We start from the raw sequence: 18,414 nt of genomic DNA, 5'->3' as shown, positions 1-18,414 counted from the left end.
TGCTCTCACTCTTTTAGTTGCAATTGCCTTTATCATCATCTAGTCAATGGACATCAGTAGGAGCCTGAGTAAGTCGACAGGCATGCATAATTTGAGGGTCAGGGGGAAGGTACTGACACACACACACACACACACACACACACACACACACACACACACACACAGATACAGTAGCGGCAGAGCTTGACAGATAGAGCCATCTCTGGATCAGTATGTGCCATCTGCTCTTGGATACGAGGCGGACTATAATTATGGGCTGTCCTGTTGTTAAGGGAGCTGTTACTGGCAGGCCAGGAGAGCCATGGAGCCACACACACATAAAAGTGTGCACACGCAAGCAGGTACAACTCACACACACAAACAGACATGAATGCAAAGAGGCATGGACAGTGGATGATGATTCACACACACACACACACACACACACACACACACACACACACACACACACACACACACACACACACACACACACACTGGCTAACGCAACACCCTGCGGCGACACACATTCATGCGAGCAAGATCATACGCTCGTACTTTCACAGTTGTAAGTCGACACACAAGTTTTCACAGAGCTAAAAAGCCACGCTCAGAAGGTGCTGGGACAGAGACGGATGGTTATTTCAGTCACACAGTAACAGAGCGATGCACAGTGTGAAGAAGAAATAAACATACACTGAAAGAGAAAGAGAAAGAAGACACACACACTGCACACACACACACTCACACACACACTACTTTGCTGGCATGGGGTGGATAGGCTCCCAGATAGGCAGACGGATTTTGAGAAATGAGTTGGACGGCGGCGGCTCCCCGACTTGGCTGGCTGACCACATGCCCACGCAGAAAATTATAAACCGTGCGAGATTGATCAGAAAAATGATAATGAACAACTGGCAGCGTGTCCTGGAGGGATGGAGGGAGGGATGGAGGGAGGGAGGGAGGGAGAGGACGTAACACAGAACAGATCTGATCTAACACAGATAAGTGCAGAGGGAAGAGGAAGAGAGATTGAGAATGATAGTAGAAGGGAAGGAAATGGTAGAGGAGGAAAGGAATGATGGACAATTGGAAGGAAATGGAAAGGAAGAGGTGCAGCTATGTGAGGGATGGACGAAGTCAAGCCATGTCCACTTCTCTTCTTTGAACCAAGCTAAGCTAAGAATAAAAGGGATTCGTCAGTCACTTGTCAGCCTCACTAAGACTGTCCAACCTAAGGGCGGTCAGCAGGGTTATTGTTTAGGATCAAATGGAATATAACGACATAAAAACCGACATAAAAAAAACTTAAACACCATCGCACTGTAAATGCTCTTTACCTTGGCTACTTTGATGATGTCAGGAATGTGCAGGTATGCAGCAACAGGTGGCAGGCCTTTTCCAATCAGGTAAGCTTCATCTGCCTTCTGCCTGTGAAGACAAGGGCGAAGGATTTACGTGAGGGGGGTGGAAGGGCGACAGCCAAAGCATACAAAACACACAGGTGAGCAACAGCCATTCTAGATTCATGGCAGCATATCCAAACTCTGAGTAATGAGTAGGCGCCAGTATTTATTCAATCAAAGCCCACTGTAATAACTCAGATTAGTCCTCCAATCAGCCGTTAGGACAGAGAGAATCAGGTGAAAGTACAATCATACAGCAAGATGTGTTAAAAAAAAGAAAAAAAACAGTGGAACAGAAAAGCTCACAGTGAGGCAAATTAGGATGTTTGTGTGTGGAAACTAAGCAGCGTGATTACCCGAATGTTTGTTATGTCAATACAATTATACTTATGTCCCTACTTGATACCCATCGCAAAACAAAGAGCAGGCCCAAAGCGCCAGAGAGGAGAGAGAATGCTCCAAAGCTTCCTTTAATTGCTGTTGGCTCTAATCAACTGTGAGCATTTCATGGTCGATACCCAGCAGTGGCAGCCCGGCAGTTCACTAAGACATCTGTCGGTCACGCTTTCTTTATTTAAACCTGTGTGGACCCATTCGGCTCTGATGCAGCAGACGTCAGTACCTGTGCATCTGTCCAGTGTCTTGCTCAGAGTAGACGGCCACCGTTCGAATCCCCAGTTCAGTGCAGGCCCTGAACACACGGATGGCGATCTCACCTGGAAGACAAGAGCGAGACGTGAGGGATGGATGTGCAGGAGGAGGCTATTTTACCAAAATATCAGCCACGTTGTTTGCGTTCTGCTCTGCTACATTTTGCCTTTCTAAATGCTGCCCCTGCTCTCCGTCACTTTTATTCTCTTTATTATTCAAATGTGAACGTACAGCGAGGTTGTAGTAGTTTATTTTTCATAAGCAAACACTTTATATGATTTTATAAACATCTTGTAGCGTTGGCACTATTTTGGGATGAGAGAATGAAATAAACTTTGAATTTTTTAGGCCATAAATAAGATGTGAAAACAAAGCAAATCTATCCAGCGTACTTCATCACATTGTGCAAAAATGTCCAGACACTACAAGTCTACTGTTCTGAAAAACACAGTAAAATCTCTGCTTTAGACAACCAAAACACTCCCTGCCTTTAATCTTGCTGTCACTAGAGCCAAACGCTTGTTTTTCAAGCAACACACTTTTTAGGGGAGGCAAAAAAAAAAAAAAAAAAAAAGTTTAGTCACTGAAAACTAGCAAGATGTGTTGTTCTTGCTGGAAGGGGACGACAGCGTCCAAACATTTGAGGAGCATTAAAAAAAGATAAAGAGAGAAAAAAAAAAAACAAGCGAGAAATAAAGTGAATTTTGGAGAACGACAACAGCGGGAACATGAAAATGGATGAAAATATGACAGAGGACAGAGAGAAGAGGACGAGGCGCTATGGAAAGCCCGACAGATGAAATGTAGTGGATTTAACAAGATAAATCTAGAGAGTGAAGGAACAATGACAGAACTGAAAATGGACAAGACCAAGAAGGAGGTCTTAAAGAAATGAGGTACCAAAGAAACACAGTTTGGCAAGTTTAAGTATAAGTGACAAATAAGTGGAGAGGAGACGAGAAAAGCAGTGGAAGGGGGGGGGAAAGGAGGGAAATGAAATACGGAATGAAAAGACAGCGTGAAAAGGAGCAAAGTCACATGGGGCAAAAAGGAAGACAGCAAGTGGCTCAGAGGAAATCACATTTGACAAGTGCTGAAAAACACAGGGAGTGCAAAGAGAGGAGAGGAGGGGAGAAGAGAGGAGGTACGAGGGGTAGAGGAGAGCAGGGAAAGGAAAGGAGAATATTAGCGAAGGAGCAGAGAAGCAACTGCAAAGAGGAGATGTGCTTGGTGAAGTGGAATCTGGGTTGATACGATAGGAGGGTCCGGTCTCCCTCTTCATCACATACACACAGTGAAGCCGAGCACGGTCCGGTGCACCGCGCTGTGATGAATGTGATCTAATGCAGTGTTGATATCGCGCCACGCCGATGCCGAGGAGAGAGATTGACGGAAAGCCCTGCAATGTGTGTGAGAGTGTGTGTGTGTGTGTGTGTGTGGATGTGTGGCAGAGACCACAATCTATTTGAATCAAGTTGATGGATTAAAGCAGTTAAATAGAGTCTTTATGGGAGGGTAGACATGAATGTATGCATGCTTATGCTCAGTGCAGACTTATGTGCAGCAGGAGGCCTGCAGAGCTCTACGTGTGTCCAGAATTGAAATTGAACTCGGAACCCAACGTACCGATCAATTGGAATTTATGAAAACACCGAACCAAATCGAGCACTTTAACTGCGTCCGCAGGAATGAATAGAACGGGAAGCAATTTGAATAAAAGCATGAGTGCATTTATTTGTCACTCAGTTCCTGCATGTCACCTGACATTCACCCTAATTGCACACTGAGGGCCTCTCTGGACTGCATTAGCATTAACAGCACAGGTCCGGTGATTACCAGCATTACCAGTGCAGGTCAGTGATGTTTACGTTATAATCATATTTCCATTGAGATCTCAATCCCAGTAACGTAGGCTCCACTTACAGCAGCACAGAAAAGCATGGGAAGGAACAAATAAACGCTTTTGCCCATATGGTGGGTCCAATCTATTTCTAACCATCCATCTAGAAAGATCTGAAATCACAAAAAAACACTGAACCAACTCAAGCATTTTAAATTCCTCGTGCGCAGCGATGACTATAACTGCACCTCTGTTTCCAGGGTGTTAAGAAGTCTGGTGCTTCTGGATCCAAGCAAACAAAGCTAGCTCATACAGCCGCCCACAGACAATGTGTGTTTAAATATTAGCATGCACTCAGGCAAACTAAATGTTGCCCATTAAATATTAAGAGTCTGTTCTTTTGCCTGGGGAACATTCGAAATGTCACAACTTTTTTTCTTACATTATAAATGAAACAGCACTCAGCTGTATTTGATTTAATGTTGCTGTCTGAATTGCTTGTCTTCTTCAGTGGTGAATTAGTACAGCTAGGACGTGGATGGGTCTCTTACCTCTATTGGCCACCATGACTTTCTTGATTGGTCGGTATTGATTAGTCCGCGGGGCTGAGTGGGCGAGGCGGGAGAGGAGACACGCCCTCTTCACAGCCAACAGGCCGAGGCCGCCTCGGACCGCAACGTACCTCAACATCCTAAGAGGAGAAGACACAAAACATTCAACATACGCAACATCAACTCGTGTTTTCTTACAATACCTACAGAGTAACTGTCTCTGAAGTTCAGTTTCACAGGTGAAAGAAGGTGCTTTCATGATAAGAGGCTGATAACGCTTTGAAAATGATTAAACAAGAGATTTCAGGGAGATAAATCCACTAAAACAGCAGACCCTATTAAGTCGTTGCCGAGGGCTGTATGTGCCTTTCAACTTGTGTGGTATTTTCTCAGAGCATTTTAATTGGTTTTGCACTCATACATAGCAGAAAACTTATTCCAGTGATCAAGAAGAAAAAGATGGATTATGTCTAAATAATTTGAGACCTGTGACCTTGACTTCTGAAAAGCCGGCTGAGGAATCAAACACCACGTGTTGATGTCTTGTATGATGGTGGAGAGAGGAGATGTTTCCCTGTTAGAGAAAATATCTTCCTACCTTACGGTCATTAGAGTGGTCTCTCTGCTACAATGTGATTTTTCCCCAAAAATAAATCTCTGTTAGTCTCATTCGTCTTCCATCTTCCCAGTCAGAGGCATTGGCTTTCCATAAGAGGAAGGCACGAGTCAGCTGCTGTTCCTCCCGGCTGCCAATCAGCCGCAGGTGTGACTAATTAAAGACAAGTTTCTGGTGTGTTTGTGGAGTCTCTTTTTTTTTTTTCTCCCCCAACATTAAAGTAATAAAATGGCACAAATTTTCTTTTTCTTCTGCCAGAAGCCATTTTGTCCACAAACACAGCAAAAAGGGAGGTAGAGTGGCACAAGCTTGCTGTACCTGAATTAATAATAAATACTGAAGAACAAGTTTGTCTGAAAGTCGCTGTCATTTGAGCTGTTGCCATTGCTGTTGTTTCCTCAGTGCCTCCATTTGGCTTAAAGACAAAAACAATTACATTTAACACCGACACTACGGTTTGATGGCTGCTTTTATAATCAATAATCCCCTCAACGCTTAATCACTAAACTGAAGCACCCTGTGACCAAACATCCACAACGACATGAAAACAGCACCAGTACACAAAGACACACACAAGCACTGAAGACATCTACCTCCTCAGCCACACGATGAGTGTCTCATTCAATGGGGAAACTGGCAGCTTGACTGGTGGCAGCTCTTTGACCATGAGCCTCAGACTACAGGGCAAGCTTCTTCTTCTGGTCTGGCTACAAGGCTAAACCTCACCAGCAGTCCTTTGCTGCCACATTGTGGTCAAACAGCAGCGATGCAGTCAGTGGAAGCTCATCTGGCAAAGTGCCACTCTTTGGATATCCCAGAATATGCCAATAATGAATGAAGCCAAACCAATTTGTCGCATAATAAGTAACAATATATTTGGTTTATAGGGTTTCACTTCAGGGTGAATTACTACGAAGATAATGAACTGCTGTGTTGTCTGCTGCTAAATGTAACCATTACATGGACAGACATGATGGCAGATAAAGTTAACTAACAGTACAGTAATTCACCTCTACTTTGCATCAGTGCATGCTGGGACATTCTTCAGCCTGTCCCATCATGCACTGGGTGAGAGGCAGAGCAACACTGTTGACAAGCATTGGGATCCAAGCTCGAATTAGAACGAATCACACAAATAAATGAAACAAATCAAACTCATTTAGTCACATAAACCTCAGAAGTGAGCAAATCAATGAAGAATTAACATGAAGAAGTGGATCAAAACTCAGTGAACAGACGCTTTTTGACTCTCAATGAATGTCTGAAGACTGCATGCAGTGGAAGCTCAGGCTGAAACAGTAGACGGTACCTGCACAACAGCAGCAGCAGCAGCACACTATGACACAGATACAGTTTCCTGAGTCCTGAATACAAAAAGGAGACTACAGCGGAGCAGACGGGGACAGGACAAATGAACCGGGCAGACGAGCAAAAACAGGTCAAATGTTATCTGTGTCCTGCATGAACCTTATCTCTCCGATACAACTTCTTACCTGAGGAGCATATTTATTATGAACGAGGTGTTTGGGTGACATATACTCAACTGAAAACAGCACAAAGACAATATATTTTAAGTTTTACCTCATTAACGTCATTGATGTTTGTAAATACGTTTATTCTGAATTTGATGCCAGCAGCAAGTTTCAAAGAAGTCTGGACAGGACCAACAAAAGACTGGGAAAGATGTGGAATGCTCCAAAAACACCTGTTTGGTACATTCCACAGGTAAACAGGCTCATTGGTAACAGGTGAGAGTATCATAATCGGGTATGAACAGGGCATCCTGGAAAGGCTCAGGCATTCGGAAGCAAGCATGGAGGGAGGTTCACCACTTTGTGAACACATGATTATATAAAGGATATCATTTCATGCACTCAGGAACACTTCAGGAAACCGCTGAAGGTAAACAGAGTTTGTTTGGAAATGATTGCATTCTGTTTTTGTTGACACTGTTGACAGCTAAGTTGTATAATCAAGCCAAACAAACGTCAGTGTCAAAATGAAACTACCAGCTTCTCAATCTCTTAAAGTTTAGTTTTTAAGTGTAGAAATGTGACAAAAGTAGACCAACATGCAATGATTTATGTACAAAAAAAGATGGCTGTTTCATTTAAGCTGTGGTCTGTTATCGAAGATGCTCTTCAAACTCCCAAAAGATGGAAATCTACCAGACACTGTGGCCTGCAGTGGAAACTTCCTGATCTGAAACAGTACCGCCTCTCAACACATGTGCTAAGCTGAAAACTGTCATGACTGAAAATGCATCCAAAATTCTCTCATTGCACGAGATCTCTCTTTTTTCCAATACCATTATTCCACAGCTCTGCAGTGTGGCTCACGACTCTCTTCCTCCCTTCCTTCCTGTCTCCCTGCACTGACGGATGGACCCAACACTAAAATGTGGCTCACCGGTAGCATGACTCGCATTGCCAAAACGCAATGAAGCAAACTCCTGGCTAGATTGTGGCATGAAAGGAATGTGAAACGGTATTGTGGCAGCAGAACTTGAGGTCAATTTTGGTTCTGCGCCTCAGAGTCATATTGAAGGTTTGTCTCCTTTTTTTCTGGCCTCAGAGATAAAGCTGTTCTTTATCAGGACTCAGACTAAGAAATAAACAAAAGACAGAAAACGGAAAAGGAAGGAATAACGACTTTGTGTGCGGGGCTTAATCTTTATAACCTACTCCCACAGAGTAGAGTATATTTTGAGAACTGATGAAAACATATTGCTCATTATGGCACATGCAGGGGGAGTCACAGCGGAAAACATTTGCCCGTTCTGGTGTCTGACTCACAGTTTAAGAAAAACACAGAGGAAGCACCAACATGTAAACCTCCTGAAATCTGAAGAACACTTAGGAACTGTTTTCTTTGAGGCACGAGCAAGTGTGTGTGTCCGCTTACCAGCGACTGATTGACAGCATTTGGCATAAAGAATGAGATGAATTATCGTATGCAGTATGGTAAATAAGGCTACATCAGGAAAATCTAAGGTGCACTCACAGTTCAGCACTCGTGCTCTGAGAGGATTAAGTCAACTTCAGCATCAAGCGTTTTTACTGCACATGATCGGTTCACGGCAGAATCAAGCTTTACTCCCTGTGACTCTGACTGATGAAGCAGGAATCCATATTATCATGCACGACACTGAGACGGCACAACATATGCTGCCATCAATATCCACCTTATTGCACTCCTTCATGAATGCAAACCCAACTACAGCAGCTTGATCAATCAATGTCCTCTAATCATGACGGGCGATCTGATCGAACTGATCGGTCTTCAGCCCCGAGCTGCGACTGTTTACGCTGAGGAACAGGCCGAGTCATGTCAATTATGAGCTGGTATGTTTTCAGTCACTGTCTGATACACACACACACACACAGGGTGGACAAAAAAACAGGAACGCCTCATGATATAACTGCACTGATACCAAAGCCACGCCACTGCTATTGATGGACGCATGGACTGCATTCAATTGTGTAGGTGTTACTGTGACTGTGTGTTTGTTTTCAAGGGGAAAACAGGGGAGAGAGTTACTTCTATCAACGGTGACAGAAAATCCAAGTCAGCCACATAACCCCCCCCAACTCTAACAAATCTCTTTCAGATGGATTACGAGGTTTACACTGAGATCAGTTTTGTCCACAGGCCTGTAAACTAAGCCAGCATACTCATGTGATTGGGGTGTTACAATGCATTAAATCATACTGTATTGATTACACGTAAGACAGACTGACACCAGACACATTTTAAAAAGCTTGTCAATGAATGAAAGACTCAGGCTAGAAATGTTTTCATGCTTCACAGCGCGTTATGCTGCCATTGCTCATGCAGGGTCTGATATGTGAAAAAAAAAGTTTCCCTTGTCTTTTTAACAGACCTTTCAGTAGGTCGCCACTGTGGCACAAGAATGTGACCTTTGCCCTTTACTGAAAACACATAAATGGCACAGTGGGGTTGTCTCCTTGTTTCAAATACAGACGATCCAGCCCACTTCAAACCAGCCCATTCAATCTGTAATTGCTTTCACATGAGACCATGAGATACTGAAACATCTTTATGAGCTCCCTCTGCTTCCCAGGCATCCGACACAACTCAAACCAGGGGGCAGAGACCGAGCGGAGGTTCAGCAACGGCATTTAGTCGTTGCATCACAAGATAATGTATTTTGGTAGTTGAGGCCCATTTAATGATACTAGCTTGTGTCCGGGTATTAATATGTACATCTCTCGACATCGGGGCTGTACTGAATAGCCTTTTTTTAGGCTTCTATTGAGGTTTTCAAATAAAGCTTTGAATGTCTGTCATCCTATTTTACGACTTCATCGCCCTGTCTGTCCAGGGCGTGGCTGAAACAGTTCAATAAGACTTTACTATACATCCTCTTCCCCACCTCAGCCCTGAATGCTAACATCAGTTTCAAAACAGCTGCAACACAAAATTAAATTACAGTTCGAGAGCCAAACTGGAATGTGGATGTTTTTGGCCAAATGTACTCAGTGACCTTCCCTCTCTCTATCTCTCTCTCTCTCTCTCTGTTGTCCTCTTTCTAAGTCACACACACACACAAACACACAGGAGCACAAACAAGCACAAGTGTCCCCACCGCAAAGTTTCTGAATAACCAAAACTGTCTGGCCGCACAGCTAAGTCATGCCAAACACGCACTGCAGCACGAACGCATCACTCCTCTGTCCAAAGTTAAATGTTGCAGAGTACTGACAACAGCCAGTGTGTGCTTGGCAGCTTAAAAGTACTGAGGTGATTTCAGGTTCACACATTAACTTCTCTGAGACCAAAGTTCTGTTCTGTTTTGACGCATACAGCCTGTGATATTGTGACACACAAACACACATCACTAGCATTAACTTTGCTCTAATTGACTGACCGTCGGGCAAATACATACCCGTGGTTATCTTCCAGCAGTTGTGCAATAACTGATAATCCAGCCTTTCATCCTTTACGGCATACGTCTGATTCACTCAGAGTCCTCTAAACAGGGACAAGCCCTGATGTCCAAAAAAATGGTGTAAATACAGGCATACTACAGGATCGGGCTGCAGAAGAGCAGACTGAGTTAGCAATGTGAAGTCAGCAGCTACTATAATATAATACAATATAATATATGCCTGTGAGTACAAGCACACATAAAGTCGGTCATTTGTTATATAAATATTAACAAGATGCTAATTTCACATATTGGCAGTTAATGGTGATGTAATAATTATGCGTCAATGGTATTTCCCATTGTGTTTTATCAATTCAAGAAATATTGATTCAAAATTTATTTAAAAAAAATTTAAAAATCATGATACTTAGGTGAATCGATTTTTTCCCCACCTTATTATTGATCAACATTTATCACTTTATACACATTTCCCAAAAGTTCAGCATGACTTATTCTATACTTTCAGAAACCTTGGAGCCTAAACTGATTTTGATAATTAAATTCTGTGGGTTTAGTCAAGGCTGAGCAGCACAACGTGTCTGTAAGACGAGCCCAGCGGTGGGATGGGCAGGGTTAAGCTGATGAAATGAATCCAGTGAAGGTCCGTAGCTTACCAATGTAGAAAAGAAGATCCACAGATGTTTCTAGTTATATATATAGCTACAGGAGTTTCAACCTTGACAACATAATGTTCTCTGTCACCGCTTCTTTAGACTGTTCTGAGCATGTAACATGACACAGAGCTCAAGCCTCAACACATTAAACAGAGGACTGCCTCACACGCATTCACTCACACTGAATCACGCGCACACACAGACCTTTTATGTCAGGCTGGTTGCTTAATTGTTTAACGTACAAGCATCCAAATAATTCCCGAAAAAGTCATTTGTCATTAGTTGTGGAGGGAGAGTGAGTGAATGGAAAATGAGTGTGCATTCATCCACACCCACTTCCTCCCTCCCTCCTTCCACCTCAGCAGTCTCCTCCTCCACCCTACCTGTCCCTGGGCTGATAGGTGGAATGGATGACTCTGCGTATGTGTGTGTGTGTGTGTGTGTGTGTGTGTGTGTGTGTGTGTGTTTGTGTGTGCGTGCGTGCGTGCAAATAGATCAGGGCTCTTCAAACACAAGAGCATGTCATATCTTCGTTATGGTTCCATGAAAGGTTTATTCCTTAATCTAAATGCAAACAAACCGAGCAGGGAGCTCGACTGGTGATGGCAGAGGTCAAAGATCAGCTCGTGTCCTCGTGTCATTTTCTTAAAGCTCCTATTCAACGTGACCATACAATCATGGGCTGAGAGAACAGCGCGAGCCGGACTGCTGGTTACCACAAAACTATCATCCTCGCTGAAATTCACGCAGGAAGGAGATTTAGGCTGCAAAGAAATGAACGTGTAAGATCGGCTGTGTCAGAGCAGCGAGCGACAGTTAAGGATGAGGTTTATCAAGGTCCCAATTATTAACAGCAATGCGTGCTTCAACAGCAGGAACAAGGTTACTGAGGCTGGCTGCGTGTAGACAAAACAGATGCTTGTGACTGGACTAAAAAGTGGGTAATGGTGGCAGAAAGGTTGGAATATTTGGCTTGTGGAAAGGCAGATCATGAGTCAGGGGAAATAAGACAGTAACAAGTAACCTTCTACCCTTTAGCGGGACCTGGAAGAGGACCCTTGAGCAAGATCTAAATGTCAACAAACAGAAAACGAGTTGCATTAGCAGATGATAACGTACAGTTTGTGCTGCATTGACAGGATTATTAGAGCCAAAGGAGGCTGCTACATTCTGCTCTCGCCATTCACTGTCAGCCTCTTTGCCAGCTGTGTCAACAAGATGCTCCAGCCTCCTGCTGCTACAGGCTGCTCCTTTAGGATATAATATGTCTGAAAAACACCAGACTTCTTGCATAATTCTTGAATAAAAAGTGCATGTATAAGTGCAATATAGCAGGGAATTATTTAACCGATTATCTTTTTGATGGTCATCACAGACTATCAAGGACATTTTTTTAACTTGAGGTTTAATGCGGTATAGATTCTCCCCTGAAGAAATATCTACTAGATACTTAAAAAGTGGATTTTGCATAAGTTTTACCTACACAAGAACTTTATAAAAACTTCGCTCTCTTTACAACCACAGATTAGCAAGAGAGGTCTTGCATAGTGATCAAAGGCTAAAACATCTTGTGTGCAAATGTGGATGAGGGGCTACCAAGAGCACGAGAGCTTCACAAGTGACATGGTGCTACCCGTTACTAGACCTCGAGGGAAGAAGCAGATTCCAGATACTGCTGATGCTGAACATAGCATGCACGGTGTCACGATTCTGCTGAGCTCCCGCTAATCACAGCTGGATCAGTCTTTCATGAACCATATCATCAGTCAGTGCTCTGAGGCCCAGTGAAGGAAAACCTCCTTAATCTGATGCATTTCCTGTTCAGAAGAGACAACAAGATGGGACATAACGCGCTGAGGGTCCAGCGTAAACCAAAAAGAATATACTAGAAGTTGGAGGAGAAAGGAAGTTTAGTGATGGGGGGAGTAGAGGAGCCGCTCAGTTGAACATTACATTGGCTGCTTTAATAGGTGAGAAGTTTTATTTATACCTACAAGCATAGCAAGGTGGAACTGCTCAAGACAGACACCTAAAGACAACCAAACACTTCAGCAAAGGTGTGAATAAGTAGACCAAAATAATCTTTATGTCATCATCTTCAGAGGGTTATTTGTCGAATAAGGGTGCGTGGGACACTGCTCCTTCATTCTCACCACAGGCAGCCCTGTCTTCATTCACTACTTGCCTCCCGGTCTGACAGATGCCACTCTCACTCCTTCACCACACGTCACAGCTATTTGCTGGATGGTGCCCTGGGAGTGTCAAAAGGTTCAGAGTTTCCCAGGAAGCACAAATATGCTATTTTGTCATTCTTTATCTCATGGGAACCGTAACAACAGGTCATGACTCCAATTAGCTGGCAGCAATGATCAAAAGATGCTAAGGGAAGTTTGCACCAGCTCATACTGAAATGCACAGCTGCAGCCTTTTTAATTTATTGTATTTTCAAAGCATCTGCTGTCTAGTTTGGGGAAAGATATGTCACCATTAGCATGCGCTGTTAAGACAATGTGAGTGTTAGAACACACTGAAACTCTCTTGACACGATAAAAGATAAATTTGCTTTGAAAAGCAAAACAACCCAAACCAGAAACACAGACAGTCAGATAGACGCCTGCATTTTGTAAGCACAGACTTAAGAGGCTGTGGCCCACGCTGAGAGACACGCTGTACCACTTTTGATGCAAAACACTTTGAACTTGAGTGTTTTGCATTTGCAGTCCACCAACAACCAACTTAATTTGTCCTAAAAATCATGCAAAATGACTTTGAAACTTTCAAGAAATAAGGATTAAAAGGCTTGCTTACAAAAATCCCCAAATCCTTGCTTGTGGAGAAATAATATCCTCTGACCATCCCTGGCCTCCCTGCATCCAGATAAAGTCTAACAGGGCCAAAAGCCTTCAGCTGTTTGATTTTAAGTAAAACTACAAATGTCTTCTTTAGAGATTTGCATGTTGGAGTGTGTGTCATTGTCAAAAAACTATGTGTCCCAGTTGCCTTGAACATTTTCAGCCTATTACCTTGGCATTACTGCAACAAGTAAAACATCAAGGTGACTGAGTGAATGGCACATGTCCATCAAACACACAAAGCCACTACAGGCACCTGAAGCCACTGAAGACAAAAACAGGCTGAAAAGCATATCTGATCACATTCCTGCTAGAGGATTCACTGCAGGTTCAGCTCATGACTTGTGAAGATAACCGTTTGATCACTGAACAGCTCCCACTGCGCTTCCCTGAGATCTGCGATGGGGCAGCTGTCCAGCATGTACCTCTGTTTGAAACCAATTAAAGGTCGCTTTCCTGAAATGATTCTGACACAACCTGTACACGTCTACAGGTTCAAAGGTGAGAGAGCAGAGAGCAAATGTCCGCAACACAGAAATTCAGTGAGGAAAAATGACGCCATCTCTCTCTCTCTCTCTCTCTCTCTCTCTCTCTCTCTCTCTCACACACACACACACACACACACACACACACACACAATTACAAGCTCTCATGTGAAGAAAGAAGAAAACAAGCGTGTTATGCAATCTACAAGTTCCAGCATGTAAATATTTATTCCCTTCTAACATACTGTGGCACATGTGGACATGCAGTCCCTGCTGTGGCGTTTCCTGCTCTTTAAAATCCTAATTCCCATTTAAATACCTCCATCCGGTAAAGGAGCCCCGCCACAGTATTTCAGTTTACCTCACCACCCTTTCTGCAGGTGAGAGAGTAAAAGCGGCAATACCTGTGGCAATAAAAGCCCATACTGCACGTTTTGTCATGTTGTCAACTCATGCTATTACAAAACTCCCTTGAAAAAGCCCCTAATTTAGCGAGAGCCTAGCAACAACCTCAGAGCACTTTGATGCAACTTCGCTAGCAGCCGGTACGAGGAGTTTAAGTTTCCGTGTGCGCATTTCGGCTAAAAAACGTCAGCCATGAGTGCTTGTAAAGCACAGAAGGCAGTATTTACTTTCTGAACAAGTTTTCAATACACAGTTAGGTTCAGGTGGACAAGTTGTAGATGAAGCAACTGTGCAGTTATGACTGTCGGACTCGCTACATTTGAAACATCTGTTACCACGTTGACAGGAAGACACATGCCAAGTACGGCACACACATTCAGACACTGAAAAGGGAAATGGTTTAGGTCAAGTACACTCAGTGCCAGCCACAAGCACACAAGACTCATTCATACTCGGGCACACGCGTTACCCATCAGTACTCACATGCTGGTGCTCTGTCGGTGTCAGTAAATGCTGTGAATCCGCTGTCAGGTAACCGGACACCGAGTGTAAACAGTCGACTATCAAGAGTGTGTTTATGTGGGTGCGTTTGCTTCTTTGCTTGCTAACCTCACGCGCACAATCACAGATACACTGCTGGTCGGAAGAGGAATGAGATATGGGGGGCTTATACACACACTCTCTCTCGCGCGCGCGCACACACAGGTACACGCGGAGTGACTTCGGGACGGCCGAGCGGGCGTTTAATGCGTCGACACGCACGCTGTCACACGCACACACACACACACCCTCGCACACACTTGCTCAGTCCCTCATATGTTGTAAAGGCGCTAGGACTCTGAAGCTAGTTGCTAACTGTCTACTATAGCTAACTTAGCTAGCAGCTGGCACCGTTCGTCTCCGTCTGGCGGATATAGGAGTCTGCTACTGCGCCTGCCTCTTACTCCCTGTTAATCTCTCTCTCTCTCTCTCTCTCTCTCTCTCTCTCTCTCTCCATAAGCTTCCATCCCTCTCTTTGACATGACGCAACCAGGCACTCCCCCCTTTGCTCTCAACCAATCACAGAAGACGGCATGAACGCACGCAGAGAGCGGCACCATTTAAAGAGCTCGAGACAAAGGTCACCCCTTTGTAACATCACACACGTACTGTACGTGTGTAATGTATATATGCCATAAAAGTGTTATGAAGGGGATGAAACTATAAAGGACAATTTCCCTCATTGGTGCAAAGCTTTACAGACCTTTTAAGTGTTATTTCTTATTATTAACACTGATAACACACATAATAATAACTTAACAAAGCTCTGTTCTGTTCAAGCGCTACCTACCGGACAGGTGCTACTAACTTAAATTTATCAGTTGGGTGGAAACACAAGTCCAAATGAATCCTAATGTTGTTCCATATTTGCTGGATGTGTAATTAGCCACCTATTGGCTAACAAATTGAGTATATCGACTTAAAAGTTCTGCCTCAGACTATCATCTCAATTTGATAATTTGGATCAAATTAAAGCAAAAAAAAATGATTAAGGTTATGAGTGAAAGCATGGATGTGCTAGCTGCTAGTCTTGTTCTTGAGGACAAATATATTTCTATATACACATTTACATTCCCTTTGAAATATAGTTAAACATTCCAATTTGATTTCCCTTTATTATACTTGTTTGCCATCAGTTGTTCTGTGTGTTCATAAAAGTCGATTTCCTTTTCTAACCTACATCAATACCAGAATAACTTAGATGAATTTGATCCTGAACATTAATGATCAGACCTTCAGGTAAACTCCTCAAGAAGGTTTAAGTGAAATGCGACAAAGGAAAGGGAGAAGATGAGCATAAAAGTGAGTACTGGAAGTAAATGTTGTGGTGCTCAGTATGAAAGAAAGAAAAAAAACTCAGGAAACAGCTCAAAAGGACAGGATTTGATTACAGGCTCTTTAAATGGTTCTTTGTAGCCTTGCTTTGTACAGAGGACAATAGACTGCTATGCTTTTATCTCAAGAACCACACAATACACACTTTTTGAGGACATTGCATTGAAGCAATTCATTCATTATCCCTTATTCTAACTCTAATCCCAGCCTACACATTCTTAGCACTTGATCCTACCCTAATTTAAAGGGGATACACACCCTAGATTACACACACATGCATATATATATATTGCATCTATCCAGGTTTGCATGTAGTGACGCAAGGACAGAAGTTCAGTAACACACACAGACATAATCAAACACGGAGACTTGACCCGGGTTCACTCATACATGATTGTTTCTCAACTCTTGTGTGTTCTCTTATCGCTGCCAGATAACAGAGTCTGTGTCAATGACATTCCTGAGAGGACACACTTAAAACCAACCAGCTTTATGGCATCAGCAGAAATTTATGTGACAATCAATGATGTGTTCAAAGGAGTGAGTCAGTCAATAAGGAACAATATAGAGACACAAACCTAATCTTTTGGTCAGTTTAAATGGCCGCTTCTTTCTCATTACCTTCTCTCCTGCTGAACTTTAATCAAACTGCTCTCCCTCCTCCTGTGTACACTCAGCCTTCCTATCCCCAGATGGTCTTTTAAAGGTCCTTATTACTCCCATACTCTCATAATTTCTCACACACCTCTTTTAGAAGTACAGAGAGTCATCTCAGACACGCCAAGTGGGCCAACCACATGCATGCCAAAGTGTTGCATCACCTCTCCTGTTGTAGCTAGGGCAGATTTGGGCCCAGCTAAAAGAATTTTTATGGGGCTCCTTCCCTGCAGAACGGACTGTGACTATCAATTCTGTCGTCATTTTGCGTACAAATGTCAGAGTTCGCTTGGTGAGAGTCAATATTTATCATCCAAGTGGCCTTTCACCCTCTGAGGGGCCGGTGGCACAGTGTGCACCGATCACATTGATTGTGTGCTAATTTCATTTCGCTGACTGTGGATGAAAAAAGATCTCACCATGTTTGCCGTGGTGAAAACAAGTCGCTACTTAGAGTAAGACACAACGATCAAATGTTTATCAGTGCCTGGTATGTAAATAAGTCAACTGAGAACATTTCTTTGGAGGCTACTGCCTACCACGTGATATCGAGTGTCAGCAGCAGAGTGAACGTTGAATAAATGTTAAAGTTTCAGTTTTTTCCAGAATAGTGCACCTGTGCCAAGTATGACATAACAGAGCTCAACCTCCAACTGTGTCAATGACAGCAGTCGGTCTCCATGTGCAATATCTCACAAGTGATAAAACCTCAAGATTCAATCCTCTCCATATGCGCTGATTTGTCCAAGAAGGGCAAAGTAAGTTATTGTAAGTCAAGACTTTCCTCTGCAGGGGATGAGGAAAAGGAGTACATACGATTGCTTTAACTAGTCTTATCCTTTCAAAGTGAGAAAGCCAGTGACCCGCTGTGTCACATGTCACAGGCATCTTATGTCAGTATGAACTGCTTTCTTGTCCAAGTTCAGCAATTCGTTCATGTCCCTACATGATGGTTTGTTTGCATTCTAAGCAGCCTTTACATAGTCTTATCACTCAGTGAGATAAAGACATGTAGTGTTGCCACCCATGTTACATGTACATACATGCAGCATGGCATTACTTAAATTAGAATTTTCTGGAAGGAGTAAGATAATGTGTTGAATAAGAATGTGCAGGAGCTGCGATAAAACCTTGATGCATGAAAGATTGTAGACTCCGCAAACACTCGGTCGATCATACGCTGACTTGCTTCAACAATCTACTGATTATATTATTTGATTTTACTCCGTGTATGTTGTTACTTTTTAATGTAACTATTAAAATATTTTAAACATGAGGATGTCATTACAGGATATATAAACTAAATCCACCATGTTGTCTCTTGTTGCTCTCCTTCTGTTTATACCATCATCTTTGAGCTTTTATGGTTATTTTCTTGTGAGTATGACATTGCTGTTGTTTTGTTGGTAAGGCTTTCTTAAGCACTATAACCTTGTCACAACAGTCCTGAAAAAGCTGCTTTTGTTTCTCACTCTGGCCTAGGAAAAAAGAAAAGAAAAGAAAAGCAGCAAATGAGAGAAAGTGGGGATGGG

General features: G+C 43.1%; 1 protein-coding gene across 1 annotated transcript in view; it reads right to left on the bottom strand.

Annotated features, from left to right (window-relative positions):
• LOC143316916 (pyruvate carboxylase, mitochondrial-like) overlaps window positions 1-15,281 on the bottom strand; it is a 252,944-nt gene extending 237,663 nt beyond the window's left edge. Inside the window, exons 1-4 of the mRNA XM_076724720.1 lie at window positions 14,834-15,281; window positions 4,428-4,567; window positions 2,008-2,101; window positions 1,320-1,410 (exon numbers count right to left, since the gene is read on the bottom strand). Coding sequence (XP_076580835.1) covers window positions 1,320-1,410; window positions 2,008-2,101; window positions 4,428-4,567; window positions 14,834-14,835 — 327 coding nt within the window. The 5' untranslated portion in view covers window positions 14,836-15,281. The remainder of the gene's footprint in view (window positions 1-1,319; window positions 1,411-2,007; window positions 2,102-4,427; window positions 4,568-14,833) is intronic.
• Between the last annotated feature and the right edge of the window lie 3,133 nt (window positions 15,282-18,414).

This window comes from Chaetodon auriga, chromosome 24, assembly GCF_051107435.1.
Source record: "Chaetodon auriga isolate fChaAug3 chromosome 24, fChaAug3.hap1, whole genome shotgun sequence".
In the NCBI taxonomy this organism is placed as follows: domain Eukaryota; kingdom Metazoa; phylum Chordata; class Actinopteri; order Chaetodontiformes; family Chaetodontidae; genus Chaetodon; species Chaetodon auriga.
This window is presented reverse-complemented; position numbering and strand designations above follow the sequence as displayed.